Raw genomic sequence first — 25,488 nt, 5'->3', positions numbered from 1 at the left:
CGCTCTCTATGCAAGTGTGTACCAGCGTAATGCATCACATGCACGGTCGATCCGCACCAGTCGAGGCTTGTTTCCGATGCACGATCCACTGGTAGCCATTCAAGGCAATTGACAAACAGCAACGCACGTCGCCTCCAAGCGACTCCATCCCGTCTCACACTCGTCTCCAGGCGCATTAAAGAAAATTTGCAATATGAGCGGCAGTGCGGCATGTGCTGTACCCATGCCTATGAGCATGTCAGCGGCTCATTCGTCCATCCCCAGGGCCGATTTGTCGGAAACAGAGCCACGGTGAATGCCTCGGCCCTTTTTGGAAGCATGCCTCAGCCTCAAGATTTACGGTCCCAGCCGTGAAGATGAGCAATGCGGGCGAATGCTTAGCATTAGAAAGCTATAGTACAAATGATGTCAGGTGCTATTGACCCTACTCGAGTCCTGTTGTATGGCGCGGGGCAATCAAAAGAATTTGACCCAGATGATGAAGAGGAAGAGGAAGCCAACCGCACCTACAGGCGCCCATTTGCGCAAGAGGGCGTCAATGTTGATCTGTCGCGCTGCTTTGCGGTATTTGAGCGATTCGTCTCTCAACGAGGATGACATGGTCGACATCTGATCTAAGCTGTCACCTCGCCAAAGCAGATCCTCCATGTTCTTTGTCATGATGCGCGTGACATCCTGCAGATCTTCGTTGAGCCGATCCAGGTTTGACGACGCTGCCGACTGTGCTGTGCGAGAGTCCTCGTAGAGCCGCTTTGTTCGCTGCATGAAGGTATCAAAGCTAACAAAAGCGTATGGCCTCAGCGTCCTCTGTTCCACCTGATTACCGTAGCTGCGCTCGAACTCCTTGGAGAGCTCGTCCAGGTACGAGAATGCGAGCTTGCGCGGATACGACTTTTCGGCAATGGTGAGGTAGACGACAGACGATGGCATGGCAGGCGGTGGCGAGATGAGATAGTGCAGGGTGTACTTGCCGCTCTCGATACTGCAGCGCTGCTCTGACGACGGTGTGATGCGGCGGAAGATGAGCTTGGCCTGCTGCTTGTGCTCCGAGAGGTCGGTCTCGGTCTTGCCGTCATCGACACTCTGTGCCAATGGCAAGCCATCCGAGACCCTCGCGATCTGTGTCGAAAGCGGCATACTTGGTGCCGTGATATAATGACTGGGCTGAAGGTATGCTTTTGAGGCCTTGTTGTCCGTATCGACCTGATCCTTGTTGAGTCCAAAAGCTGCTTTCGCTTTACGATGCTGGAAGAGGCTTCTTGCTGATCAGAGATCGTCTACGAGGACCAAATAGCGCAAGCGCGATGATGCGGTGTACGTGATGTGAGTCGCTTCGTCAAAGGTTAGGCTAGTTGAATGTGGTGATGGGAGCGAGAGTTGAAAGCGCGAATACTGTACTACTCACTGGAAGAAAGTGCGACAAGAAGCAAGCGGTCAAGCCATGCAAACAGCCACGCAGCGCCGTTTGCCTGCTGTGCCAGCCAGCTCTCAGCTACGTGGAGGAGCAGCAGGTGGAATTTTCCCACCCATGACAGGATAGATAATCAGATCTAACAGCTCCATCTTACACCCTGGCTTTGTGTGGTCGACGAACAAATTACCAAAATCCAAACAGCAACAACATCAACCAGCAGCTGGCGGCAGCTGACAGGTATTCAGACAGCCGGCAGGCCAGCCACAGACCCGCGGGCGGTCGTCTGGGATTTCCCCACCTGTCTGCCAAACGAAACGCACGCACAGTCAGTACAGTGCAGACGCCGAGTCGCTGCTGTGTTGCGTCCGTTCTACAAAACCCGAGACTCTGCACGAAGCATGGCAACACATCCACAATCTAGCCATCAAAGCACCCTCCGCGTCCATCCCTCCTTCATCAACGTCTGCTCCCACACATTGACGTATCAACACCGCGTCAGGGGCCACAGGCCGCCCTTTCACCACACAATCGCCTCATCCGCAACCTTTCTCCCCATCCAGCTACGATAGCACACTAGTCCCTCTTTTGTTCGAGTCGCTCTTGCCAAACCGTTCCGTTTCACATTCTCGAGTACCCGGCCCTTCAAAATCCGCATCGCATACCTCGACACCGGCCATCGCAATTACTTCGCAGTGTCGGCTTGACATTCAGCACCATGATGGACGACGCCAACGACATGTCGGGGCAGGACCCCGGCACACACCTCACGCTCGAGCTGAGAGGCACCCGCTTCACCATTGAACGCGAAACCATGATGAATCTGCCCGAATCGGTACTGCTGTGTCTTTTTCCCAACGGCTTGATCCTCACGCGTCAGCCTCGTGTACCGTCGATCTTGGACCAGGACGGCGAAGAGGACGAAGAGGAGCTCTATCTAGTCGACTTTGATCCACAGTGCCTCTCCTACGTCCTCAGCTTCTTCAAAACAGCGCAAGACGAGTTCTACGGCACCAACGAGCTTTCCGGAAAGTACAGACCTAGCTCCAGCTACGGTAATAACTCCGGACTGTACCACTACGCCCAGGCATCGGGCGAAGGCTCCGACCCCAACCAAGGTGGCATGTCGCAGATTCCGCTGATGAACAAGCAGCCCATCATTGTCTTGCGCGAGGAGCTTGAGTACTTTGCCATCCCGCCAAAGAAGGCTGCAGCTGCTAGCGTCGGCGTTCAGCCAGCCAGTGTCGACTCTGAAACCTTCGAGGGCACCGATCCCGCCTCGGGTCACCCAACGGCAGCGCTGTTCCGACTCAAATACGCCTGTGGAGATGCTTTGCTCGACCGCAAGCAGATCTTTACGGCACTGCAGCGCAACGTCAACAAGGAGAACAACTTGGCAGAGCAGCACCTCATCGATATGCTGTGCATGAGCGGCTTTGATCGCGAAGACACATGGGGCTTTCGAGCGCTCGAGCCGAATCGCTGCTGCATCACCTCCATTGCGCTCGTCCTGCTCAAAACCGGCATCACACACGCCGGGGAGCTGGAAGCAGAAGGTATCTTGACTGACTCGACGAATGCGGCCGAGTACCACGATCCCACAGGCCAGACGAGCATGATGAACAACATCCGCGTCGACCACCAGCAGTTTGCAACAGCACAAAAGCTGCTCCTCTTCTGGCGCAAGCCCGCAAGAAAATGCTGGTGGGACGGCATCGACATTGTGCTGCCCGCTTCAAGTGCAGACGCTCCTCAGGCTGTACAGCCAGAGGACCTGAATGATGCAAGTCTGACCGCCAAGGAGGTGGAGTTGTTCAAATCCGGAAAGGGCAGAAAAGTACGAGTCTGGGCACGCAGAGTATGGACATTAGAGCTCAGTCTCATCTGATTCCTGGCAAATGCACTACTCCCGCTCGCGTGGACCAGAGATTCGACTCAAAAACGCCGCCCACGGGCGCACGTTGCAAGCATTAGCCGTTCAGGCTCAGGCTCTATACCCATTCACTTTTTCGACGCTCCTCTTATAGCTGAATATGGACTATCATTTACGCTGACAGCTTCGCTGGCAACATTTGTGGAGGCACTTTGATTGAATCGCTTGCTACTTGAAGTGTGAACCTCCTCCAACAAGGCTCCTTCTGTGTCCGCAGAGTGCCGCGTATACGCTCATGGTTGACCCTCGCCGACCGGCGCCGAGATTGAACCGTACGAGATTTTTTAAAAGAGGTCGCATCACGTGATGTGCTCTTTTTGCAGCCTATTTCCGACTTTCTTCTCGACGTCCTCACCTTGCTTGTCATATCACCATATCTCCAGGGGATACGACACCGAGAAGTCATCTCGAGCAGCAGTACCTTCGCAATGGCGTCACGATCAACTAGTCTGGCGCGTCAGGCCCTGACTACTGCAGCGGCGGCATCACGCGTTCAAAGGCGTGCTGCACTTCCGGTGGCCCGAAGCTTCAGTTCCTCATCTCACCGATCGAATGCGTCCACCTCGTCTTCCGTCACCTTAGATCAGCTGCGCAACACATCACAAGCGCTCTCGCATAGCGAAGGTATCTCAGCGACAGCATCTGAGGTCGACGCCGCTCCCGCCACACAGGAAGAAGAGCAATTTGTCCTGCCCAACTGCTTACTCCCCACAGAATCGCTCCCACCGACACATGGCATTCATGTCGCAACGCTACACCTTCGTTCGTACGAAGACGGTCGATACAACCTTGATCTGTTCGCCGACTTTGCTCGTCGAGCAGCCTTTGCCATAGGCATTCCCGCCAGCGGCGTGGCGCACCTACCCACACGCACGTCGCTCTGGACCGTACCACGATCGCCATTTGTGCACAAGAAATCGCAGGAGAATTTTTGGAGGAAGACGCATTCGAGAGCAATCAAGCTGTACGATGCAAATGATCAGGTGGTCGACCGCTGGTTGCACTTTCTGAGGATTCACGCGCTTCCAGGTGTAGGGCAGAAGGCCGAGCTGTTCAGGTATCATGAAGTGGGTGTCGGTGAAAAGCTGATGGAGGAGGCGAAGGCGTTGCAACGTTCGACGGCTTCTTCTGCAGATGGCAAGGATGCATCGACTGTTTCTGCGCCGGAGGGATCGACGGCGGAAAGCATTAAGAAGATCGCAGATGGGATTGTCGAAAAGGAGATGGCACAGGAGGGATCTTCGGAGCAAAAGTGAAGGCGGACCCGGACCGAATCGAGCGATCGACGCGAAATGCGTAACATCGTTGCAAACCTTTGGCATTCTGCAGCATACGTTGCATTGACCAATGTCATTTGCCAGTAGAGCCACGTTTTTAGCGCGGAGAACAGCGTGATGGTCATGAGGGTTGCAATTTTTCAGCGGCTTGATCGCAACGCCTTCCTGCAGCGGAACAGCTGCCGGGGCCATCGATGACCGTGGACGCTGCCAGCTTCATGGAGAAGTCTGAATCAAATGCCGAATCACGCCCACCCACTGTCGATTCATCCCTGGTCAGCACTGAGAGCCTCACACGGCTCGTCGTCACTTACGAGATCGACGGAGACCCGGCTCTGCATGGGCGGCGGCCTATTGTGCTCTGATCGCATGATCACAACAATAACCCACTGCTCATGTCTCTGCCGATCCTGAGATCCTCGCTCACAGATACGCATCTTGGTCATGTCTACAAAAGCTATGTTGGGATCACGCAGAGTTCGGAAGACGTCGAAGAAGTGTGAATTGCTGTCTGAGCAAGCATCGCAGCGTAGGACCGGTCAATACCGACGCACGGCATGACACAACGCAGGCTCGTCCGTCACCTTGCCTCGCAGAATGCCATCTTGAGTCAGCCGGCAGGGGGAGGGAATAGGAGAGACGGAATCTACGCCCGACTGCATGGAAGCAGCCACAGTCCGCCATCCCGCCACTGTGTGTTGGTCTCGATGTAGCCGAAAAATTTCAATTGCAGATCAATAGGAAAATTGCAGCCTTTTCGCGTGGTGCGCGTCGGTGAGCAAAAAGGAACACTCTGACCTCTCGTGCCAAGCTAGCTTGAAGCATTCACGTCGCTTTTGCTCTGACGCTGGTAGCCACCAGCGACTCAAATGAAGAGCAGAGTCACAGCTTGGAGGGTGGAATGAGAGAATACCGACATTTGACATGGACGGTGCAAGTGGTGCTCGAAGCAAAGTTCAATACCCTTTTGTCCCTTTCCAAGAATAAAAGTGGCAGCAGAGGGCGCATTGCAAAAAAGAGCGTGCGGCGTGAATGCGACGCGGCGTGACGGGCGTGTGAGGTGTTGTTCTCAATGCAAACTCCGCACGCAGGGCGCAATTTGCAACTGTCAGATTCATCATCATCTTGCCGGAGGCTTGCCTCTTTTGCTCGCTACCATCACCGCTTCTCACCAGTAGCAGGAACCGTCGCGCTGGACGCTGTCATCTCGCCTGTCACTTCCTTCAAGACCGACACTTGCCAACTGCTGCGAAGCTTGTCCGTTGACCTCGACCATCGAGCCGGCATCTGGAACTGTCGAGCAATACCGTATACTCAGCCGGAGCATCCCGAAGAAGCTCGACGTTCGGCCACATTTCTGCATACAGAAACAAGCTGTCCCGACACTGATGCATCGCATGGAACGAGCTCACTGTCGTCGCTGTTCGCACCCTCCCGATCTTGTTGCTTGTTCGCTTCGGCAAGTCCGATGAGGCCTGGTCAAGTTTGATACGCTGCATTCGGTAGTCTGCCGGAGAGCAAGTAGGAGAAGAATGCAGCCGTCATCTTCCGAAGCTGCGACAAGCAGCTACTCGTCAGGCTGCTTGGATCCTACAGGCTCATCTCGAACGTGCTTCGACCACGAGCTGCGATCAGATCAATCAGCTTTGACCGCGCGAGTCGTCATAGCCGATGGTAGCGAATTCCTGCTCGAGCCTCTTCCACGCCGGACCTCCCCCTCAGCATGCGGATCAACGACCACGGATCGAAGGCGTATTTCAGCCTTCACACCATCATCGACCACGCAAACGCTGTCCTCGCCGCCTCCTCGGCCCATGTCCACCACGGCTTCCACTCCGCCTCGGTCCAGACAAGGAGATCGTCCATACCGTCCGCCACCTTCGAGTAGCGCTCGCTTCTACGAGCGCCAACAACAGCGTTGGATGCTTCCAGAGCCAGATGCGCTTCCACACACGCCAGAACGACGGACGCCAGAACAACAGCATGAGTCCAGCTCGATTCACCCACTCTTGGCGTCGCCTACTCGAACACCTGCACGTCATTCACCCGCGTCCACCGCTCTGGCCAGCCCACCTTCCGCCTCTCCATCGCATACATGTTCATCGAATGGCCGAATCCATGACCTAGAATCGCGTTCACCTTCGGGATCAAATGCTTCAGCTACTTCACGCCTGAGAGCTGCCAGCGTCAGCACACTGGCTCCACCTGAGCTAACGACACGTGCTCGCTCAGGCAGCGCAGGCAGTTTCACACGCAGTCGCATATCCAATGGCTACCACTCTACCACGGACGATGAGTTTGTCGAAAGAGTTTCTCCAGGGTCCATGGGGGCACTTCCATATGATCGCAGGGAGCGAAAAGGGCATCTCGACAGCGCAGCGTTGGCCTCGCGGCCCTGTTACGATCATACTCTTTATTCGCCTAAGGACATGCCGCAGCAACCGTCCTTTCAGCACCACAAGCTCGAAGACTCTGGCGACGCTGACTGGGATGCAGAGCTCGGCATTTCTGAAGCCGACCATGCAGAACCTTTGCGTTTGCCCGCATTGCAACAAACGGAGGCGGCGTCGAATATGTCAGAGCCCATCGCTGACGCTCCATCAGCTTCTGTCACAGCAAACAACAGCCTCAGCAATCTGGCTTCGATGCAGGGGCAGACTCATATACAAAGCATCAACACCGCCGACCTCAGAGGCCTCCGTGTGACCTCAGCCGTCAGCGAAAACTGGGACGACGACTTCCTCTTCCAGAATGACGATGACTCGACCAATCATGACCAGCACGTCAGTCGTAGCAGTCAGCCGAAAAGAACAGGAGAGACTTGGAGCCCAGCAGACACATCTGTCTCTAGAGCATTGCACTCATCCGCCAAGCAGAACGCAGATAGCGACGAAGAAGTGGAGAACTGGGACGATGCATTCTCGTGGAACGCAGATTCGATGATCTTGCCATCCAACTCGACATCTTCGTCATTGTACGGCTTGATGACGCGGTCAGACGTCCAAGCGGGTGGCACGCCCGCATCGGACTCGCGCGCAAACAGAGGCTTGCCGGCAGATCGGTCACAGAGTCCAAGCCGACATGTCGACTTTCAGCACGGACGAGCCACAACCAGCGCCACGGACCGTCTCTCTGACCTTTCGTCAACGAGTCACATCACAGACTTGTCAGCCTTTTTGGCTTCCCAGTCCGACCTGGAATCGTCCCGACCGAGGCTATCTCATGAAGGCGATGTCCTCATTGCTCCCGGCTCTCCGCGTTCAAGGCAACACCGCGCACTCGGACCCGTCGGCAGCTTGCAGAGGGAAGTTCGTACCCTGCGTGGTCGCAGCGATGGCAGCGGGGACGACACCGAGACTGAGACACCAGTCCATGAAGCTGTTGCAACCGTTTCGGCGCGCCCGGCTCGCCGATCGTTGGGCTCAGCGCTTGGCTTCGACGTTCGCCGCAAAGGCGTCACAAAAGAAACCCCATCAAGCAAGGCATCTCCGTCGCGCGCTGCGCCCCGGAATCAGGACGAGACGAATGCCGCAGGAGTAAAATACCATGCCGGGCCTCAGTCCAAGTCGAAGCTTGGCGCATTGCAGAGATTCAGCTTTTCTCGCTCTCGTCTCAGTGTCGCCAACATGTCCAGCAGCAGCATCAACGAAGTGCCCGAAGTGGATGACGGTATGCAGCAACTTTATCTCGGCCACGCCAATCAGAGTCAGGCATCCATCGTAAGCCGCACGTCCACTTCCTCGAACCGCTCTCGTCGCCGTTCCAGTCCTTCCAGTCTGGAGAAGAGCTACACCGCGCTCCGCAGCACCAGCTTTCGGCGAATGCTTGGACGTGGCGAGAAGAAAATGGGGATCACCGGCCCTTCCGCTTCTCCCACGCGTGTTCCTACGCCGCTGTCGCCACCGCGGCGCGGAGCCGACCTTTCCCAAGCCACACTGCCCATCGTGAGCCCTCCGAGAGACGTTCCATCCAAACACGCAATCGAACAATCGACTTCACCGCCATCTGTCTGGGCAGAGCTTCGTCGCTCGCTCGAAGTAACACCAACACGGAACAGTGATCGGAAGAACCGAACAGGAGGTTCCAACTTCCAGCGAGATTCACAGGGAGGAACTTTATCTGCACAATCTGGCAGCCCGCGCATTTCTTTCGTGGACCTGACGCTTGATGCCACGCGCGACAGAACATCGATGCCGCCCCTTCAGCTCCCGGTTGAGGGATTCAGCCCAAGTCCGGGTCGGCTGCCTCGCGTTTTGGGATCTCAAGTCGAAGCGCCCGCCCGCAACGTTGGTCTGCGACGTGACTTCTCCAGCTCTAACACGTTGCGTGCCGGTCCTGCCTCAATACCCGGCCTCGCATCGACACCGAGCCAGGTTGGATCGTCGAAGGACGTCTCAAAGGCTCCACATTCATTTGGCGGCGAGAAAATGCTGAGAGGCCAGGACGGACGCAGCTCGGCGGGAAGGTCAGTGTCGGCGTCCACCGCTCACAGTCAAACCAGCACCGAATCACTGTACGGATTTCGCATGCGAAAGCAGTTTTCAGTGTCGAGTGGAGCCGACGCTCTTGACTCGGAGACCTCGTACGGCACGAGCGTCGGCAGCTCTCCCGGATTCACCCGCCACAGGTCTTCGGCATCTTACTGTAAGGCTGACGCTTCCACCGCAAGTGCCCTCGAGGATTCGACATGGCTGACTTCCGCTGATGTAGCAGACGAGCACGGCTCATCATCAAAGCGCGATGTTCCCTATAATCGGTCCGGTAGCATGCAAGAATCACCAATCGCACCGCCACAAACGCTCAATGGGGCCCCCTCAGTTCCGCATCTACCAGAAGCTCGGAAGCAGCATACTCCTGACACGTCCTTCTCCCTCTCCCAGGACTATCAGCCGACGCATACAACCCTCGTGCGGCCAGACGCGCCGCCCGCGATTCATAGCCGAGGATCAGGAAGCACTGTGGAGCAATACCCAGGCCAACCACGCGAACCGATCGCGAATTCGAGCGTCGCGAGCGCGTCTTCGTCCGGCCAAGCTATGACATCGACCGCGGCTTCCTCGTCGCCAAGAAGGAGCGCTAGCCGTCGCAACAGCCTGAGCGATCTCAAGATTCCGAGCCGCATCAGCAAGGCACAGACAGGTATTCGCAACAACATGAACCTGGTACGCGATTTTGCCAAGGGCATCGAGGAGCTGAAGGTTCTCAAAGCAAGCTACATGGATCACAAGATGAGGACTCAGCTTGTGAGCTCGGATGTCGAAGAAAAAGTTCGAAACTGGCTCGAGTGCGCCGACGTACTCATCGGACTTGGAGAAGGGCGCACCGAATCCGACTCGACCGCAAGGGTCGATACCGTGTCTCATACTCCTCTCTCCGGACAGGTCGCCGGCCGGCGCACGACATTTTCTAATGCCTCCGAGCGCGCAGGACCCGCATCGCCATTGGACGACGTGGCGTCGCGAGCAATGCTGTCATCTGGTGCAAGAAGCATCAGCGGCACCAGTCAGGGAACGTCCTCCACTGTCGACGATGGGCGAAGCGTCGAGGTGCACCGGGAGATCGACATCCTGTCGACCATCTTGGGCGGTCAGACACTGTCTGCAGCTCCTCCTGGTGCGCCTCGGTCGCACGCCCGATTTCAGTCAGAGACATATTCTCGTGATGATCTCCTGTATCGAAACACCGCTTACTCGATAGCATCTTCGCGAGCACATGCTATAGCTTCTCGGGCATCTTTGGTAGAAGAGACGAAGTCGGGATTACCCGGTTGGGAGACTTCCGACGAGCTGCAGAGCCGCACAGAGGGCCGAAGCAAGACAACGGACCGACCGTACAACACTGCTCCGGTCCTCAGCGGCCCGAACGTAGCTCTTGGAGAAGTTATTGCGTCTGACGGTGTCGATGTTGGCGACGTCAACCGCAGCGCAAAACGTCGACTTCGAAGGGCAAGTCGGGCCGGACTTCAAGGTCTCAGGGAGCTTCTCAAAGTGTTCAAAGGCACTTCCGCGGACGGGGAAGGCGCTGACACTTCCAAATCGACTGGTATCGCTGAGCTGGGTGCTGTTGCACATGACATCCAGCAGCCAGCTAGAGTGTCGATCGACGGACGTCCATCGACGCCGACAGCATCAAAGCAGAAGCGCAAATCACTCAATCTGAAGCGACGTTCATTCCTTCGCTCCAGGACGTCGTTGGACAGTGTCTCTGCGAAAGGTGCGGAGGCGTTGACGGCAGCAGAGGTCACGCCGCCTTTGCCATTGTCTCCAGAGGAGGTGGGTACCATGCAGCCATCATCTCACAAGATCGACCGTCGAAAGCCAGAGCCGTCCCCGGCCAAGTCGTCGCTCAACACCACGTGGGAAGCAGAATCCGCCGATCATTCTCGAGAGGCAATTGAGCCCAAACGGCCCGCGTCGGCAGCAAAGAAGGAGATAAGACGTATCTCGTTCCAGTCAGCGCTTGGTGGCGGCAATGCGAAGCGTCAATCTGTCGACTTGCCAGCAGTGGGCCAGCTGGGCTCAAGGCCGATCGACGCTCTAAGTCGACAATCCTTGGATGCACGACCGGGCCAGCCGGAGCCTCCCTCGGTCCAACAATATCCGCCAAAGCACCGCCGTCCAAGTCTGGCGGCTCGACCCGCCGGATCCGCTCCCTTCTCCCCTCCTGACCCACGCCGTGCAAGCACGTCCGTCGACACGCTCCACCTACACAATCAGTACGCGCTTCAACAACGTGCACCGCCACGCACCGCGCCGAGCCGTTCGTACAGCTCGACGGAATCGGATGCCCCGGTAGTGCAGAAGCTAGCGTTGCGACCGGAGGCCATGCCAGGACTGCTGGTGTACGTGCAAGCGACGAAGCAGCATTTGCAAGCGGCTATTGACGAGATCAATCCGACGGTTGCGAAGCCCTCGCCTGTGCGTGAGAGGGCCATCTAGGTTCCGGAAAAGGTTAGACACGCAACGATCATTCTTTCTTGTTTCCCCGACGGAAGGATGCGAGTCGAATACAGTCGTTCTTATCGCAAGCGTTCGGATTGTCGTGTGGGGACGTGCACTGGGACAAGTGAGCGCACGGCTCGTTGCGAGACTTGATTCTCGGGCAGGCACGCGTTCCATCGAAAACGAAGCAGTGGGACAACATTCCGCGCCTTGTAGAACGTCTTTTCTCGACCGAAGGAGTGGTATGAGGATTTAGGGTCAAACAGTGGAACAGGGGATGCTGGGACGAATGCGGTATGGGACAAATTGAGATCGGCCGGGTCTTGGTGCCACAAACACGGTTCTTCTTAATCCAGAAGAAAACGAGAGAGAGATCTCTTTGCTTGTGTGGATGTGCAAAGTGAGACAACGACATTCCACTTGGCTTGAGACGCTAATCTCGTTCTGGGATAGCGTACTTGGTCCGGAAGAGGTCTGAAGAAGCGTTAAATCCAAAAGAAGGGTCTTTGGAGGGGAAACAGCACGCGACCGAAACCTGGGAGCGTGGCGCGTCGCGTAAATTAACCTTTCGAAACCTTGTTCTATTTTTACGGACGAAAGGAGGATCTGCTTCCTTTCACTAAGAAGTCAGACAATCCTCGCTTCCCAGATAAGACCGGGTTTCCTCTGACACCTCGGTTGGGAAGTAGTATGAAGATAGACTCGGAGAGGTTGGACAGCCTTGCTGCAGCTACGGATTGGTCCTCAAGCTGTGACTGCAATTAAGCGAGAGCACGAAGACCGAATTCAATTAGATACAACTCCTGACAGCGAGCGAGGTCTGGGAAAAGAGAGAATTCAGGGAAATAATTTCTCTTATTTATTTGTTGGTGGGCAAGAGGAAGTAAAAGTGACGATCGAGACTTGCAGGAGTCGAGAAGGGGGAGAGACCCTTAGACCCCGTCCTTGAGGCTCGCTTGTGAGCAAACAGGCATGTCAAAGCGTCGACGTGCATGACACAACCATGATAGTCTCGTCGGTCTGGGAAAGATTGCCTAGTTGACCGACCGAGGAAAGAATGCGAAATGAGTAGGTTATCGCTTCGATATGCAATGCAATGCACTGCTGTGCAGATGCAAACATTTGTCGCTCACTGTACAGTCGATCAGTGGGAGGCACGTTACGATCAGGCTTCCTGTTTCGGTCTCCGAGGGTAGATGCCGAAGGCGTGGGCGTGCTCGATTGGCGGACTTCAGTGCAGTTCTGCGTGATCAAAGTTCGCCGACTTGGCTAGAATTCGTGTCATGATGAGCCATTGTTTGCACGGCCAATATATCGCATCGATGGTCGCCGACACAATCGATTGCCTTTCATGAGAGCGGGATGAGGTTCTTCCGAGCGGACTCTGACTTTGCCAAATAGACACGCTCACCGATCGTTACCATCAGCCCGGCCATGACGTCTTGGCACTCAATTGAAAGGAACAGTAACACGTCGGAGGAGCATTCCTGACCAAGATTCGAATGTGGGAACGCTCGGAGCTGACAAAGCTGCCTGGGAGCGTGGAGAGCTGACACTGTATCGCGGATTGAAGGAGGATCGAATCTTCGGGGTCGGAAGGACACCTGCAAGGCAGCCAGCTCGGCTGCTGATCGGGGCGTGGGATCGTTTCTCGCCTACGCACGCTGTTCTTGACGGCTCCTGTACCCTTAGTGGCCAGCAGACTAAAGGAGGGAAAGCTCAGGAGGCGGGAGACCTCAGAACCCGTTCATGCCCTCATTTTCAAGGGTCCGACGGACAAACATTCGAGCTCCAGTGCATCGAGAACATCAGCGGCACATTGATACTCGAAATAGGGCGAGATGGATAGACGAGTGAAAAGGTCCAAAGCGACTGCACGATCCTGTCTTCCACGTGCGGAAGGTGTGCATCTGCTTGAAGTCTCGAGATGCGTTTCTGTCGATCGAACAGCGCATCGTCTGCAGCGGACGGAATTTCGCTTCGTCCCGACCGCAACGAGCTTGGTTGCCAAGCCGAGCCGTAAAAGTGTAAGCAAATTATTAAAAGACAACTTGCGGGATCGTTGCTGAGATCGTTGCTCTGTATCGCGGCTTGCGCACCTCCGACACTCATCGAGAGGAGAAAGAGACAGATGGGCAACCCGGCCATAATTGCCTCAAGCTCGCAAGATTGGGAATCTCAGAACGCCTTACATTGGCGGGAAAGCAAAGGCGACGCGGTCATGGACGATACGCGCCACCCGCTGGCTAAGCGAGGCAGCGGCTAGCTTCACCTCCTTGCGTCTGTAGGCACCCGTGGTTACGGTTCACTGAGATGCGGTTCTCGTCGAGTGACTGGACTGTAGCGCTACGTGCAGCGCTAGGACTCTCTGGGACGAGTGCGTTCCACACCTGACGACACGATGCAGTATTGGAGTCCAGTGACAGCTAGCGTGGTGCGGAATTGTACCTATCAACAGAGGCGGGGCTTCTCGCTTATGTGCCAGCGGCTGGAAGGCTCGCGATCTGTCACGGAATGTCGCCTGCTGCTGTGGGACCGACAGCTACAGCCAATCTCGCATGCATCGACCAGACGATTCGGTAAGGCATCCGAAAACGTGCTCGAGTGGTACCGCACAGCTCTCCATTCGAGGCACCCGAAAGCGGTCAGATGCGAAGAGAGGATCCTCTTGCAACCAGATTCCTGTGCCACAGACTCATTTGAACTCAGCAGCTCGGTCCTTGAGATGTGCCGATTTGGTGCAGTGAGGCAGACGGTCGTCCCGTCTTTCGGACAGGCCCGTTGGCGTCACACAGGGCGAGATCACAAGAGATTGATGAGTCGGCAATATTCCTGTCTGCTCTCACGAATGCAGCTAGCGAGACGACTGGAGTCAGAGACGAACCCACTCAGATGTCGGATCTACGGTGTAGTGTTCAGTGTGACTCTGCTGCTTTGCTCGGTCGGCTCGGCATTCACAAGTGACCGTCCATGGCTTACAAGAAACGTGAAATGCAAGTGACGCCTAGAAGGAGGCGTTTGTGACGTATTAATGCCGCGACCCTCGGAATGGCTGCCTAGCTACACGGCAGTACAGAAGATCAGGGGGTGGCTTGCTACGTTGACAGGCGATGATACAGATGCGGGGCTCTCATTAGATTGCCAATCACACACTGCTGTAACTACCGAGCTCGTTGTGTGCACTCCGCTGCGCCGAGGGTTGGGAGAAAGGAGGCGGGGACCTCACCGCAATCTCGTACCTCATCGAAACAGCGGCCGGCGAGGGAGATACGGGGGGCCTGTCAGGCATCTAATGGCCATGCTCGCTTAGCTTCAAGCCGGTCTCAGATTCGTGCTCGTCCCAAACTCATCGGCAGTCCAAGCTGAGGTTACGGGCCAGCCTGTTCTTGATTCTTCGTGAGACACCTTCGTTTCCACTCTTACAGAACGCGTTCTGATTCAGCAACGGGTAGTCTTTCCTCGCAAGGCTAGGGTCAGGTTCATCATGCCGTGTCCTCGTCCCCTTTGCTCTGCTCACGGAACATTTTCCCTCCGATGGAATCCTCTGCCGTGCGCCCGATCAGCCCCTACAATTACCGAGGCTGGGTGTGAGTCGAAGGGCATGGGAATGTGCGGGCGCGCGCGCGATGAAAGATGGAAGCGAGGCAAGGCAGCAAATGAAACTGCGACCGACGCTTGAGCACGACCGTTGACATCTCAGCTACGAGGGAGCTGGCGCGCCACGCGTGCGCGTTTGCACCCTCGAATTTCGATTCGCCAGTTCTGAATCCAGTGTCGGTCTCTGGCCGACGCCGAACATGTCTCTTTGCTTTTTCTATTTTTTACAACACTACTTATTCATCTTTCAATTTCGAAAATGGAAAAATGGGACTTTAGCTGGAACGAGGAGAGAGGATTGCAGGGCGCAGATGATGAAGCGAGACTGCGCAGGGTGATCTCAGAATGCTTTCCCCGGACAGAATCCTACATGAACAGGCACAGAGCGAGAAAGAAATCCGAACGCGATTCCAGCACTTTGCCTTCAGCGTCGCGGATGCCCTCGCTAACTGGGACCTGCCAGGTTCACACGCCTTTGACGGCGCTTCCGCCAATTTCAGACGGCGATACTCTCAGACTTCGGTGCTTCCATCGCCCCTGCTATGTGACTACTTGTCGTTCCTGTCGCAGCCGACCGAAAACCCTGCGTCGTGTCGAGACGTGCTGCTGCTGCTTCTGACTCTGTGCGCAATCCCTTTCGCCGACGCTGCTCGCAGGGGACGGCTGCCCTCGTTGTTCTTGCGCTGGAAGTGTAACTTGACAGCCGACTCGCTCGCGCCAACCTCGTCGACGTCCGTCAAAGTACATATTGGCTACGCCCTTCCGTCCATCGTCCTCTTCGTCATCCCTCCGTCTCCGTTGCGACATCTTCTCCATCTGACCTTCCGTTCGGCGTTGGTGTCTGCCCACCACGCGCAACGCGGTCGTCGCATCCTATCTTCATCCCTGCATCTTCCTTCGCGGTTCATTCCTTCATCTGCATCAGCCCACCATCACGCCCTCGGCTCCTCGTCGGCGCTTTGTCTAATAACGCAAGCACGCGCTCTTCGGTTGCCTTCACTGTCAAACCTTCGAATCGCATTGCAAGGCATACAACTGCATCGCATATCGCAGCATAGCATAGCCTCCTTCCTCGTTCCCTAGCATTGTCCAGTCCCAGAGGCTCCTTTGCGTCCCATCAGCTTGCTACCATCTTCGCTTCGCTTCACCGTGTCACGTCACCTCTATCTCTTGTCTTTCTCCACTTCTCCGCACCACGCATTCCAATAGCCCTTTCATGATCACATCCCCATAGTCCTCACGCAGCTCCCGCATCGCAGTCTTCATCTCACAGCATCCATCTCATGCGCCCATTGTCCCCGTCGTAGTCCGCTGTTTCACATACTCGACGCATCCTGCCCCGCAGACGTCTCGCGCACCTACGGCTGCAAGCTGTTCACCATCACGTCCGGTAGTTCCCGAGCCTGCAGCGCGCATTCTTTCCTCATGTCTAGACCAAGCCTGGGCCTCCGCTCCATCTCGGAGCAAGCTCCGCTCTACGACCCTTCCTCCGCTCCTCACTCGGGCTCGCGTTTGCGCGGCTCGCAAGCGACCAGCGGTGCTCACACATCTACTGGCTCGCAGCTGCCCTACTCACCACTGCTTCCTCTCCCACCAGCTTCGATGTCCAAGCTGGCCCCTCGTCTTCCCGATGTACTCGACGTCGAGCAGATCGAGAACCAGGAGCCAATCTCCAAGCTCACTCAGCATGATAGACTCGCAGTCCCCGGCGCCCTCGCCGCCAGGCGACTGACACGACGGGGCGTGTCCGACGGCTTTGGCATCCCTACCCACGACGTCCAGCGCAGCCGCAGCTCCGCCATGATGACCAGCTTTCCTTCAAGCCTCGGCCCGAAGGCTGCTCTCCGACTCGACATTCCTGCGGCATCCGAGCGCTCTGCTCAGCAGCCTGCGAGCAAATCTGCCGGCATGATCCGAAGCTACTCGCTTCCCGTTGCGACACAGGAAGAGCACGACGAGCAGCAGCGCATCATGGCCCTCGGTCTCTCGCCTATTGGTCGATATGGCGGCAACACGTCTTGGTGGCAGTACGGATGGCCATCGCCAGGCGGACTCAACTATCGACACGTTCATCGAAGCCCCGCGGTGCCCGAGTTCCCTGGCCAACGTCGACGATCTTCGCAGTCGAAGCTGTCGACCGTCATGACCCCCATCCATGCCGAATCGGCTGGTGCTGCCGCGTCTCCGCAAGCGACGCCCTCTGCATCGTCGCCGGCCGTCTCAAGGCCCAGTAGTCGATCAAGCAAGACGCACTCGAGCTGCTCACCCAAAATGAAGGCCAAGCACTTGCCGGGCATCCACCAGCATGCTTTCCAAACTTCAGCTACCCGCTCGGCTTCCTCCTCGCCCAAGATGGGCCGCTCGCCACTTTCTACAATGTCGATCAACCTGCCCGCAGCTGATCAGCAGCAAGAATACGTCGACCCGCAAGAAGACGACAGTGATGACGTCTACGACGACGACGAGGCCGATGTCGCCGCGACGCCTCCTGAAGCAGCCTTTGACATCGAGATGGATGCCCTCAACCAGCGCTTTGCCGAGTGGTCGCGATCACAGGCAATGGCGACTCCGTCCGCATCCGCTCCCCGTCCCGTCGATCAGGACGACTACTTCAACTTGGTCCACGACGATCAACCGGGCAACGCTTCCCTGGGCGTCGGTGGCGGCAGCGACACCTCGGACGAAGCCCGCACTCCGCGAGCCTCGTCTCCTCGACCACTCTCCAAGGGCGCGCTCTACTGTCACGATCAGAGTCGTGCGCTGCAGCACCGTGTCGACGACGACGACAGCCAGAGCCTTGCCCGAACGGACAGGTGGTCCGGGTCGTTTGACTTTATTCATCCCGATCACCTAGCCTAAACTCCCTTATAGTAGCGCTCGTCACTCCTAAATGCCCTTGCTAATGCTCGCCTCTGCCTTTCTTTTTTCGGCTCGTAACTTCGTCGCCCCACAACCATGCTCGGCTTCATTGCTTTTTCATGCCGTCTTCACACACACCGTGCCTCCTTTCAGACTGTCATCGATGAATCGCTCTTTGAGCATTACAAAAATTGAGCCCACGACCGTCCCTCCCCCGAATCTGAGATCCGCGTTAGAGATTGGACCCGCTGAGCACGCTCTCGCTCTCCTCGAGCACGTTATCGAGCGGCATGCCCGGCTGGTACGGCTGAGCGAACCTTGTCGGGGCGTCGTCTTCCTCCTCTTCCGCCTTGCGCGATCCGAGCAAGCCGTTCCTGCTCCACGTGTACTCCCGCTGTTGGGCGGTGAGCTGTTCGACGTCGCCGGTGTCGGTGAAGGGTTGGTAGGGGATGAGGGGGCTGTCGACGCTGGGGTGGTCTTTGGGGTCGAAGTTGCTGGCTGCGTCTTCCGGGTAGATCTCGTCTGGATCGCGCGTTGAGTCTAGCGATTGGCGTTGGGCGAGCGGTGGTGTCGCGTGAACGTCGTTGAGCTCGGGTCGCTGATCGGCGGTGCCGTTCGGGGGTGGGGTAGCAGGTGCGGTGGGGAGAGATTTCTCTCCCAGCTCGACGACGGGTTTCCTCTTGATAACGGGGATCCCGCTAGCCTGCCCTGCTCCCGTTCTTCCACCAAATCGACTAGCAACATCAGCAACCCTTCCCGCAACCGGGTCTTTCGCAAAAACATCCCTGTACCCATTTGCCTTCCCACCTTCGCCCCTCTCACTCGCACCCTCCGACGTTGATCTTTCCACCTTCCTCAAACTCACCTCGCCCACCTCTTCCGCCCCTCCCTGCGCGCCAACCCCTTTGCTCGCGCGAACAGCCTCGATCGGACTCAGCCCCGCACGCAGCGACTCGACCAGCTTCTTCGTGTCGATCTGAGCCGCCGGTCGTGCAGATGCCTCCTTGCGCGACTTGAGAGCTGCACGCGCCGCGGCGACCGGATCGATGGCCGGTGCTGGTTGAGGCAGCACTGCTGGTCGAGGTGGTGATGGCGAGGTTCGAAGGTGGGAGACATCGCGTAGCGATGCGTCTCGCATGGGGATGTCGGCCGAGTTGTCCGCCATGCGGAGCGTCGTGTCGGGAGGATGCTCGACGGGTGAAGAAGGTCTAGAATCGGCCCTGCTCGATGCGTCAGCGTCGTGGTTCGCAGCAGTGGTCGCTATGTGCGTAGGCGTGGACGACCGCAGATCGCCACCTTCTCCGCCGTTGAACGATCCAGATCCGACCGACAACCTCGTGGTTCCTGCGTTACTCGGCTCGACAACGGACAATTGACTGATCTCATCCGACCTCAGTCCCAATGAGGTCTTCCTTGCCCCGGCAATTGGTGCATCCTGGCCGCTCATCCTACTTCCATTCGCTCTGACTAGAATGTCGATCCAGGCGTCATCCTTCTCCGTCGGCCTTTTCCCATCACCCCTCAACTCGCCTCGATTCATCTTCCCATTTGTTTCATCCTCCTCTCCCTGCTCCTCTCCAACACTCCTCGTCTCGAAGTCAGCACTCGTAAAGCTTCGATCTACATCCACGTCCCCTCGCTGCTGCATCTTGGTCGCACCAAGTTCATCCGTCTGCTTGAGCGCAGGACTCGAAGCACCTCTTCTCGCCGTTTTAACCGCTCGAATACTCTTGGCTCGCAGAGAAGACATAAGCTTGCTGGTACCCGTCTGATGACCTTCGCTTCTGAATTGCGTGTGACCGACCTGGTCGTTGCCGAACGTCGTATCGTTCGTCCTGTCTTGCTGGCCGACGGCCAAGGCGCTCGCCGGACGCTCTCGATCGACACTGGTCCTGTTGCTCTTGAGCGTGGTTTGAGATGCGTTCTTCGACCCGCTCCTCTTCAGTTGATCGCTCAACATGATCCTCTTTGTCGATCCACCCGGTCCAGGCCTGAATACATCCTCTACATTTCCACCCGACACATCCTCAGTCCCCACCTTGTCCTTGTCCTTCTTTCTGAACGCGATCAGTTTCCTAATCACCGCCCTACCCTTCCCCTTACCTTTGCCGACACTCTCCAAGTCCGCCCTATACTGTGCAGGCACCACCTCCTGGATGACAAACCAAGCCGCATCCACCCTTTCATCCTTGGCCCCGCTTTCCTCTCGTACCTGGAATTTCGTCGGAAGACTCGACCCGGTGCTCGAGGATCCAACGCTGCTCCTGTTCGGTCGAGATTTGTACTGGACCACCACAAAATTGGCATTCCTGTGCGTCAGCTCGTCACGATTGCTCCATCCGTTGCCCAAGAGGTAGTCCGCCCAAACCTCGGCAAAGGTTTCGTCCATTCGACTGATCGGATGACCATCATCGACGCCTCCATCTGCTCGCGCCATCGTCGGGCTCGCAACCACATATGGAGTGGTATCGTACTCGAAGCGCGGCAACTTGTCCTGTCTCGACTTCAGCTTCGCATTCAGCTGATCTCTTTCGTTCGGCCAGTTTCTCACATCTTGCGCCAAGGCATCGTCGAAGCCGAGAACGTCGGCCAGCGTCCCGTCCTCCTCTCCTTGGAAACCGGCTTTGGAGAAATCGTTCCAGTGGATCGTCTCCCTCTTGACGGTCCGATTACGTCGCGCGGACTCGTTGAGATCAAAGGCTAATTTGGACGACTGCGTAGCAGCGAACCCATCCTCCATGAAGTCACCCCATTGCTTGCTCACCAGCGAAGAATGCGCAGCCAATGCATCGTCTCCTTCCAATTTGTTCAAACCACCTCTCCTCCCCTGAACCCCCCCGCCCCTCAAATTCACCAGTTTCCTGAACTTATCCGACAATTGCGGATCCTTTCCTACCCCTTCTTCGCCGCCCATACAGTCCCTCCACTCTCCACACTCCTCCGCTACATCAATCTCGCACGCAGTCTGAATCAGATCCACACTGTACAGCCTGACGCACCTCTCGATCTGCGTCACTGGGACCATCTTGCCGCCCCTTACCTCGGTCATCTCCAACATGCTCGGATACCCAGCCACGTGCTGCCCCAACCTCGGAGGCAATGTCGTCGTCGTACCCTGGAAGCGGATGTATGCCAAAAGTAAGTGCTCGGTGGCATTGCTTGCTCGAACGTAGGCATCGTACGTCCTTGCAAAAGTCTCGTCTTCCGGAAGGCCAAAGAGCAAGGGTCCGAAAAGCTTGCAAAGTTTTCCCGGCATCATACCATTCTTGAGCGAGTAGCTCGCGGTGGACGAGAGCAGTGAGAACAACGAGCATAGCAACCGGACGTTTTCCGGACCCAAGTGAGATAGAAAGCTGCTAAAGGCGGTCGCGGGGAAACGCTGGTCACGCTCCTGCTCTCGCCATGCGTTGTAAGCTTCAAAGTCGAGAAAGCCGCGTTGTTGGACGTAGACCATTTCCTCGCGTGGTTCGCCCTTCTTGGCTCCTGGTACGGGAACGGGGACAGCCAGCACGCGACCCAAGCGCGCCAAAGCCCATTTGATGACCGCCGCCAGATCGTGGGGATTGGCATATCGAACCTCTTCCAAGAACGCTGGCGGCGGCGCTCGTTGTCCGGCAGTCGAGGGCGAGAAGAGCTTGATCAGCGAGGCGACGTTGACCGGGGAGAGATCGAGTGCCATGGAGGAGAAGATTAGCGGATTGTCGAGACCACGACTTCGAATCTGCTCGGCGCATGTCTCTAGCAGAGCATGGACGCGTGCTGCGGTCAGGTGGTCGTGCCAAGCTTCGGTGGTGTAGCCGTAAACGTAAGGTAGCTTGGTTGCTGCTGCACCCGAGCCGGTGGAAGAGGATGTGTCGAACGAGTTTGCAGAGTTGGGACGACCAAGGTGAGATGTGGAAGGTACGGTGAGGAGCGAGCCTCCCGACGCGAGGCGACGATTGCCCGGGAGTGTGGAAGCATTGGGGGATAAAGGATGCGATCCGATCGTCGAGTACGACGACGCAGCAGCCGTCGAGAATTTGCTGCCGTTTTGCGAATACATCTGGCCAAACTCTTTCATGTTAGCCGTCGTAGGAGGAGCAGGTGACGATGAAGCAGGGATAGATCGATCGCCGTTGGATGCATTTCGCTGTCGAGCCGGGGAAACAAAACCTTCATTGGTGTCTTTTGGTGGAGGAGGAGGAAGATCATCCTTGGTGGGTACGTTGGGTAGTGAATGCGCATCCGCTGTGCTGGGAGTAGGTGAGGAAAGTCCTAAACGATCAATGTCTGCCGAGCTGACTGCACCGAAATACTCTTTGGAAGAGACGAGACGGCCTAGATCTTTCGCTTTGGACCTTCGAGAGAAGAGGCCAGGCATCGTGAGCAGATGCCGTGGCGATGCTCTCGCTGAGCTGCCGTGGTGGATCTAATAGTAAGAGATGGTGTTGCGCAGCGGTGTATAGCGTTTGCACAGGTCCCTTTGTGCCTGCTGCGCGCCTGGTCAGACTGTTGGCTGCAGCGAGTGGAATTGAGGACGGTCGTCGAGGCTCGCGTGCGGGATTGATTCGCTGTGAGTTGGTCCAAAGCAATTGAGAGAGACGGCGCAGACGCTTGATGGCCTAGGTCGAGCTTGACGTGGTATGGTACGAACGAAGCGCAAAGGAGCGATATTCTGGGTATCGATAGAGAGTGTGACCGCTGTTGTTGGCCAGGCGAGGTCAGTAAGTGAGTGAACTTGAGGAAACTTCCGCCTGTGGTGTTGAACGAAGCAGATGCTGTATTGGGGTATGTGGTATATCGACGTTTGAGTGTGGGTATCAGTTCAGATGCAAGCAAGGCAGAATGGATAGCGGCAAGGAGGTTGGGTGGGCAGCAGGCTCGCGTTTTATTTTAGCGGACCTCTATTGTCGGATACGCCGCGGTACAGGTCTCAGGCGCAATTTCGCAGTGTGCTGCCATCCGTTGCACGGGACAAAGGTGTTGGTCTCTTTCTCACGCACACGCCGGTGCTGCAGCACGCATGACACGCATGGCACTCACTCACCTCACACACGCACAATAAATCTGTACCCGAAATACACAACCGAGCCTCGCTCGCAGTACTCTGAGGCACACTCAGAGTTGTGATTTGGACCGCTTCAGCCGCCGTCTGCAAAAGAGTCGGCTGTCACTTCGGATCACATCGGTTGAGCTCGACACTCTCTTCACACAGTGTACGACTAGCAGTTCAGACGATGCGCACCGTACCGTCAAAAGACACGTCTTCGACATATGGGCCAATACGACTCAAGCTCATCGTCGCCTACATTGTCCACACATTCTATACCGAACATTTGAATCCTCTTCCATTCTACAGCATTCGACATCGTGTCTTAGTGATGACAATCGAGCAAAGAAGCCTATCTATAACTCAAATCGGCGCGTCAACACGCTCTCGTACTAAGCATGTGGTTTGGATGAATGTTCTATGGCTAAAATACGAGCAACTTGAGACGCTCGATGCAGCAGACAAGCAGGGAGCTGACTCGACGTCGCTCCATTGCTGGTCTGCTCGGCTATTTACATTGAATGTGGAATGGTGCTATTAGATGCCGTCAGTGAATTAAAGCATGAGAGGTGTCGACGACCGTTTACTGCGCCTTGGCCTTCTCTCCCTCAGCAGCCAGCTTCTTCTTCTCGGCCTGACGAGCGCGTGCGCGCTTGTACGACAAGTCGGTGCCCAGCAAGCTGTCCCACCAGCGGAACGAGGTCGAGTAGCAGCCTACAAACGCCTGGTGGTGGTAGTCGTGGTGGTCGGCGCCCGCCCAGAAGGGCACCCAATTGTGCATCGAGATGGGGAAGTCGTAGCCCGAGTGAGCGTCAATGGCCTGGAACAGACGCAGTACGATCCAAATGTAGACGGTCAAGATGTGCAGATCCTTGGTGAAAGCGCACAGAGCGAAGGGACCGCCGATCGTGCCCATACCGAGGATCAAGACTTCGAGAGGGTGAGCGTACTCTGCGGCGAGACCAAAGGGAGCCGAGTACTCGTGGTGCTTCTTGTGGATGTGCTTGTACAGAGGACCCCAGTGGAGCGCGCGGTGGGCCCAGTAGTGGAATGCGTCCTCAAACAGGAAGAACAGACCGATCTGCCATGCGATCTTGGTCCAGTGTGGGAAGGGAACCTCGTGGGTGGCGAGGCCAAAGTATTCGCAGATAGGGTGGAACGACCAGATCTGTGGCAACTCGACGGTGAAGTGCGAGAGCAGCACGTACTTGGTGCACTTCCACTGCTGTTCGGGCGTAGGGATCTTCTCGTCCTGCAGCTTGTACTTGCGCATGCTAGGCATCGAGTCGATGATGATCCAGGGGATGGCACGACCAAAGTAGACCAGCTCGTGCAGCACGAACGACATGATACCTGTCGCGAGCACGGGGTTGCCCCAGTAGAGGTACCAGTTGGCCCATGCCCTCTCGAACACATTGAGAGAGGCAATGTCGGTGTTCTTGTACAGCTCGGAGGCCAGGTGTGTGGTGGTCGGGTTCAAGAGCGAACCGACCGTCGCGTTGAACTGCTGCGAAACAAAGTCCATCGTGAATCAGGCACCGCTACCAAACCTCTTGCGCGATGTAGTGGATGCTTATACGGAGGTGGGATGGACGCACAAGGCGCGGATGTGGTCCGAAGGGGAGGAGGGGATGATCGTTGGTGGTCGGGAGGTAAGCGTCACAGGAAGAGCCTAAAGAAGCTTGTGCGCTGACGGACCTGGCAATCCAAACCCTAGCAAGAGTCTTAGGAAGATCAGGCCACAAGGCGTTCACGCTCCTTCACGCAAGGAAAACACGCACACGCAGTTCAAATTTCATCAAGCCGCGGTCTGCTGCGCTGACTGCGATTAACCTTATGCTTAACGAAAGTAATTTCGAGAACGTGTTACTTTGGTCGGTGCTGCGCCTTTGTGCCCGTCTGCTGCCTTGTCGATCCATCTCGCTCTTCCAATTCTTCAAAATTTGTTTTTATGTTCCATTTTAAATATAATAAATCTGCGTGAATTTTGGAGCAGGTGAGTGGCCGACTGCTTAGCTGAGCTCGCTGCGAGATGATTTGCCGCCACCAAACGCGTTCGCTCACTGCACGTCGGTCGTGAAAAAAATCGGGTGATGTTGTGTTTTCAGATGTGCTGTTCCTGCAAGGGTGTGGCTTTTTTTGCCACACGCTGCACCCTCGCTACGACCCTCATTCGTCAAAATCTTGAACCTCGATTTCCTCCATTTGGCCAGGCTGTGTGTCGCCCTCGGCCACCGCAGGGTCCATTTTCGGTCTAACATTTTCATTTTTACTCGACGGCCTTCAATGTCCTCAATAGGCGCGCAAGGGCTGTGAATTGCTCCTTCCTCTCTGCGACGGCTCAGTAGGCTGATCTTCATGTAACTGTCGAAAGAGGGACTAAATCATGGGTTTGATAGCCGTGATAATGTTACAAAAGATGGAAGGCAGAGATGCCACCA

The 25,488-nt window shown here is 56.4% G+C and overlaps 9 protein-coding genes across 9 annotated transcripts; 5 read left to right on the top strand and 4 right to left on the bottom strand.

Annotated features, from left to right (window-relative positions):
• Positions 1–456: 456 nt before the first annotated feature.
• Positions 457–2,152, bottom strand: PHSY_006483 (protein transport protein sec22; the record flags this gene model as incomplete). The annotated part of the gene is made up of 2 exons (XM_012337085.1): positions 457–1,262; positions 2,077–2,152. The coding sequence occupies 2 exons, from the start codon at positions 2,150–2,152 to the stop codon at positions 457–459; spliced, it is 882 nt and encodes a 293-aa protein (XP_012192475.1).
• A 73-nt stretch (positions 2,153–2,225) lies between these two features.
• Positions 2,226–4,600, top strand: PHSY_006482 (hypothetical protein; the record flags this gene model as incomplete). The annotated part of the gene is made up of 2 exons (XM_012337084.1): positions 2,226–3,269; positions 3,668–4,600. The coding sequence occupies 2 exons, from the start codon at positions 2,226–2,228 to the stop codon at positions 4,598–4,600; spliced, it is 1,977 nt and encodes a 658-aa protein (XP_012192474.1).
• Positions 4,601–5,844: 1,244 nt separating this feature from the next.
• Positions 5,845–6,120, bottom strand: PHSY_006481 (hypothetical protein; the record flags this gene model as incomplete). The annotated part of the gene is made up of 1 exon (XM_012337083.1): positions 5,845–6,120. One exon carries the CDS (start codon positions 6,118–6,120, stop codon positions 5,845–5,847), a length of 276 nt encoding a protein of 91 aa, XP_012192473.1.
• Positions 6,121–6,435: 315 nt separating this feature from the next.
• PHSY_006480 (hypothetical protein) lies at positions 6,436–11,559 on the top strand (the record flags this gene model as incomplete). Its single annotated transcript, XM_012337082.1, has 1 exon — positions 6,436–11,559. One exon carries the CDS (start codon positions 6,436–6,438, stop codon positions 11,557–11,559), a length of 5,124 nt encoding a protein of 1,707 aa, XP_012192472.1.
• Positions 11,560–13,963: 2,404 nt separating this feature from the next.
• On the top strand, positions 13,964–14,563 carry PHSY_006479 (hypothetical protein; the record flags this gene model as incomplete). Its single annotated transcript, XM_012337081.1, has 1 exon — positions 13,964–14,563. The coding sequence occupies one exon, from the start codon at positions 13,964–13,966 to the stop codon at positions 14,561–14,563; it is 600 nt and encodes a 199-aa protein (XP_012192471.1).
• A 941-nt stretch (positions 14,564–15,504) lies between these two features.
• Positions 15,505–18,018, top strand: PHSY_006478 (hypothetical protein; the record flags this gene model as incomplete). Its single annotated transcript, XM_012337080.1, has 2 exons — positions 15,505–16,021; positions 16,505–18,018. 2 exons carry the CDS (start codon positions 15,505–15,507, stop codon positions 18,016–18,018), a joined length of 2,031 nt encoding a protein of 676 aa, XP_012192470.1.
• A 232-nt stretch (positions 18,019–18,250) lies between these two features.
• Positions 18,251–22,378, bottom strand: PHSY_006477 (hypothetical protein; the record flags this gene model as incomplete). The annotated part of the gene is made up of 1 exon (XM_012337079.1): positions 18,251–22,378. One exon carries the CDS (start codon positions 22,376–22,378, stop codon positions 18,251–18,253), a length of 4,128 nt encoding a protein of 1,375 aa, XP_012192469.1.
• Positions 22,379–22,640: 262 nt separating this feature from the next.
• PHSY_006476 (hypothetical protein) lies at positions 22,641–23,443 on the top strand (the record flags this gene model as incomplete). The annotated part of the gene is made up of 2 exons (XM_012337078.1): positions 22,641–22,717; positions 23,143–23,443. 2 exons carry the CDS (start codon positions 22,641–22,643, stop codon positions 23,441–23,443), a joined length of 378 nt encoding a protein of 125 aa, XP_012192468.1.
• Positions 23,444–23,630: 187 nt separating this feature from the next.
• Positions 23,631–24,572, bottom strand: PHSY_006475 (sterol desaturase; the record flags this gene model as incomplete). Its single annotated transcript, XM_012337077.1, has 1 exon — positions 23,631–24,572. One exon carries the CDS (start codon positions 24,570–24,572, stop codon positions 23,631–23,633), a length of 942 nt encoding a protein of 313 aa, XP_012192467.1.
• Between the last annotated feature and the right edge of the window lie 916 nt (positions 24,573–25,488).

Source organism: Pseudozyma hubeiensis (genome assembly GCF_000403515.1).
Source record: "Pseudozyma hubeiensis SY62 DNA, scaffold: PHS58, whole genome shotgun sequence".
NCBI lineage: Eukaryota > Fungi > Basidiomycota > Ustilaginomycetes > Ustilaginales > Ustilaginaceae > Pseudozyma > Pseudozyma hubeiensis.
The sequence above is the reverse complement of the archived record's forward strand: the minus strand, read 5'-3'. Positions and strand labels throughout refer to the sequence as shown.